Here is a 3,939-nt window from a genome sequence, read left to right as displayed (position 1 = left end):
GAGTTGGCGAAAGACAGTGGAGTTAAAATCTCTGTTTTATTTTTAATTAAATTATGCTGTTAATGATTTTTTAAAAGATTGGTGCGGTGCCTGGCACCATTCGATCCAATGGCCCCACGCCACTGCTGTTAGTGAAGAGCGGTACTGATCTGTTAAATAAGATTGATTTGATTATTGATCTAGTGTATTTTTGATGTTCTATCTGCCGAAAATGACATTATTTGTGACCCACCGTCTCAAAACGTTATCATGTCCGGATGAATCGGGCCCCATTGGGTGAATATTTTAAAAACTGAAGGGATAAAAATACGAACGTTGAGATTTTTGCAATGTAAGAAATATTATTTATTCTCCACCATAAAGAATAGAAGTAACTCCTAAGTTTTATATTTTTGCCTATAAATTAAAATTTCTGCACCTAATTCCTGACAAAATCGATGTTGTGCGATGAGAAAAAAATACTTGCAACATCCGCCAACAGGATATAACGTACCAAACACTCAAAACCGTGTGCATCCTTGAAGTTTATAGTGAAATTGATAGAATTTAGTGAGTGCTAATTATTAAAAATGGCAGACTAAAAACAACCACAAAGATCTGAGTGATGTCAATATCTATCCATACCGAATTGAGACGGTGTGTCACATTTTATTTTGAAATTTCAATTTATTCGTAAGTTGTATTTTATCTTCATTTTTTCACGAATCCTTTACTGTTACAATAAACAATTATGTGAACAATGTGTGTTCACTGAGTTGTTCAATCTTTACACAATAGAAATGTTGTTGCATTAATTATTGAATTGTAAAAAGGATGCTTGACGCGTGAGGACAATTCCATGAGATGCTCAATTGGATTTTGGTTTTCGTCATTTTACAATGCAAATCTTTAAACAGTGATTACAACCATGGAGTTATTTGCTTTCCTGTTCTTTTTTCAAGTGTTTTTAGTTACTCTGTGTGGTGGTCAAGTTTACCAAAGATATCGTATATCCCAAAATGTTAACCTTGAAAATCAAATAACTGATTTTTGGATGTTTGATGAGAAAAATCTAACGCAGAATCCGCCTCATTTGATAGAATGTGCAATCGGATGTGCCCAAGATGAACGATGTATTACATTCACAGTCAATGAGCGAACAAAAAAGTGTCGTTTACACGCTGCTTACATTTCAGAATTTAACCCTCTTCTGCCGGCGAATGGATCTTCAACTTACTATACTCATGAAGGTATGTAAATCATTATGCAACCCGCTGTCTAGATCTGTTGTTACCACTTGGTGAATTGAGACAAGGCGGAAATTTGATGATAATGATCAGAATTTGATTTTTCATATTTTAAAGTAAACATTTAAATTTTCATTAAAAAAAAAAACAACAAAAAGTCTCCTCTTAATAAAAATAAATATTATTAATTTGTCTCTGATTATATAACTAGATTGCATTTTCAGCGTCTTTGTGCCCTGACAAAATGACAATTTCTGCGGTGGGTACAACCTGCACATATTTGCAGGTCTGATAACCGAATGCAATTACGGGCTAGTTTTAGCATAATTGTTGTAATGGGATAGGAACTATTTTGCGTTGGTTTGAGAGGTTTACAACAATGAGTCCATATCAATCTGGGTCATCGGACCTGCAAATAAGTACACGTCGGGTGGGTCACATAGACTAATAGAGCAAAATTGAATGGATACCAATCAATAAGATTTGTTTGTTTAAATAAAAAAATAAAAGTGGAATGTGAAGAAGGATTGTTTTGCCAATCAAGTAGTAAATCCAGCAGCTTTGAGACAGCGTTCCTTCAGCTTGACAAGCTTTGATGAGAGCTCGGATGGTCATCGGTTACCGGAGAGTTTGCCATTTTTTATTTTTAGAACGGAAAATATAATTCAAAAGAAAATCATGATTATTATTATTACGGAGGAGGAGGAGGAGGAGGAGGAGGAGGAGGAGGAGGAGGAGGAGGAGGAGGAGGAGAAGAAGAACAAGAAGAAGAAGCAAGAAGAAGAATTTAAAGTTAAAAGGTCAGACCCACTACAGCACCTTAAAGTGAGCTAGGGCAGCAGCTTCTAATGGTGCTCAAACTACTATGTTATGACGATCGACCCAATCTGCAAACTCCGTACCGCACTCGTGCACCGTTCAACTAGATGCTCTGCGGTTTCGGGCTCGTTACCACAGCGGGTACATGTTGGATAGGTGACAAGTCCCTGCTGATGCAGTGAACGTACTGTTAAGCAGGTTCTCGACCGAAGTCGATTGGCTACCACCCAATGTCTCCTCGTACTGGTGGAAAATCCTAGCAACTTCTCCCCCAGTTTCGAGGAGTCGATGTCCCTGAGGGATTGAATTCGTCCAAATCGACTTCCATCTCGTATATTATGTAGTTCTGTCTGAAGTCAGGGAAGTTACGTTCAAGGGTTGCCGGGACTTATCTCGGCTCGAAACAGGGGCACCCTCCATTATGCGCTTGAGAGGGGTATCCCAATTCCCTCTCTCTTTGATCTTATTAAGCCAGTTCTTTGTAATCGTCACCCGCCGGACACCAGGGGATTGCTGCCATTATTGGGCCCCATTCTATATGCGTTGTTGCCAGCGTTCCCGACACTATGTGCGTGGACTTGTGAAGTTTAACATCTACCTTCTCAACGTTCTTGCTTCTACCTCACACTGGAGCGCAATACTCCGCGATGGAATAGTACCAAGGCGGACGTCCTCTGGAGAGCTTGGTGAGCACCCCAAATGATCCCACCAGCTTCCCCAGAAGACTGTTGAGTTTCTCTATCTTCCTGACAACTCCTTCGAAATGCACCCGATATGTAAGGCTACGGTCCAGCGTTACCCTAGGGTATTTTGGATGCGGCTCGTATGGGAGAAGATGGTCCCCGACGAGGACGTTTCCACGGTTTTCAAAGTGTTCATCTTCAGATACCACTTGTCGAAGTAGGATTTGAGTATGATGACGTTCTCACTGAGTACGGGTCCACACTTTACTTTGAGTAACGAGCGACCAGTCGTCCGCGTATCCCAGCCTCAGGGAGTAAGTGTTCGGCATGTCGTTAATGTAGACATTAAAAATCATAGAACAGACTCCTGAGGGACCCCATTCTTCAGTTTCCTAATTTTACTCATAGCATCTCCCAGAAAGACTTATTCGGAAACCGTTTGCTACGGTTCTTTATATTCCTGGCAATTGTGTCTGCCTCACAGTCCGGCGCCGCCTTCGCGGAATTCCGGTCCGGATCCAATATCTTTATAAGTGTCCTCTCGCTGGACCACCGTATAGCCGGGATCTGGAATCGAAAAGATTTCGCGCCTGAATAAAGATGGGTCTCCTGTAATAGGAAAATATCCACCCTATGGACGGTCAGTGGCTTTGATAAAAGCTCATTTTTTGCCACACTCCGGCTTCCGATATTGAGGGACAGTATGTGCGTCTGGTCGCTAACCCTGATATCGCATTTTCCAGCTAAAGATGCATTGGGACATTCGCTTATTTCTCGACCGTGACGACGACCCTGACGACACGAACGCGGTAGTATTGGGCTAGGCGACCGACCGCTTTGACATTGATGAATCTGTATATTGGGCTGGCATGAAGTCATTAGAACATAGCAGTGTGAAGCCCGGGTTGGCCGAGGCCATTCGGTTGGATCTCTATTAGTCACATAGCAGGGCGGCCGCTCAAGGCTCAAGGCCGCTCAAGGCCGCTCAAGGCGCCCGCTATAGGTCCGACATCCGGGATGGTCTCGTGACGGTCAACCAGAATAACTCCTTTGCCCCCGATATCCCTCAAGCTCTCCCACCAACGACAAGCTAGGAGAGCCACGAGGGAGGAGCTCGGGCGAAGTGACCTGCTTAAGACCACCCAGTGCGGCGAAGAGTTTGACTCTGTAATTATGAAGCCGTAACGATGTACCATTTATAATTTAGTCTT

At 42.4% G+C, this 3,939-nt stretch overlaps 2 protein-coding genes across 3 annotated transcripts in view; both read left to right on the top strand.

The window, feature by feature from the left end:
• The window catches only part of LOC144967201 (GPN-loop GTPase 1-like), a 225,629-nt gene that overhangs the window by 154,661 nt on the left and 67,029 nt on the right, over nt 1–3,939 (top strand). The window lies entirely within an intron of this gene.
• Nucleotides 908–3,939, top strand: part of LOC144966878 (uncharacterized) — a 5,631-nt gene continuing 2,599 nt past the window's right edge. The window contains exon 1 of the mRNA XM_078903584.1: nt 908–1,229. Coding sequence (XP_078759710.1) covers nt 908–1,229 — 322 coding nt within the window. The remainder of the gene's footprint in view (nt 1,230–3,939) is intronic.

This window comes from Berghia stephanieae, chromosome 3 (assembly GCF_034508935.2).
Source record: "Berghia stephanieae isolate SIO BIC M18660-M18661 chromosome 3, UCSD_Bste_1.3, whole genome shotgun sequence".
In the NCBI taxonomy this organism is placed as follows: domain Eukaryota; kingdom Metazoa; phylum Mollusca; class Gastropoda; order Nudibranchia; family Aeolidiidae; genus Berghia; species Berghia stephanieae.
This window is presented reverse-complemented; position numbering and strand designations above follow the sequence as displayed.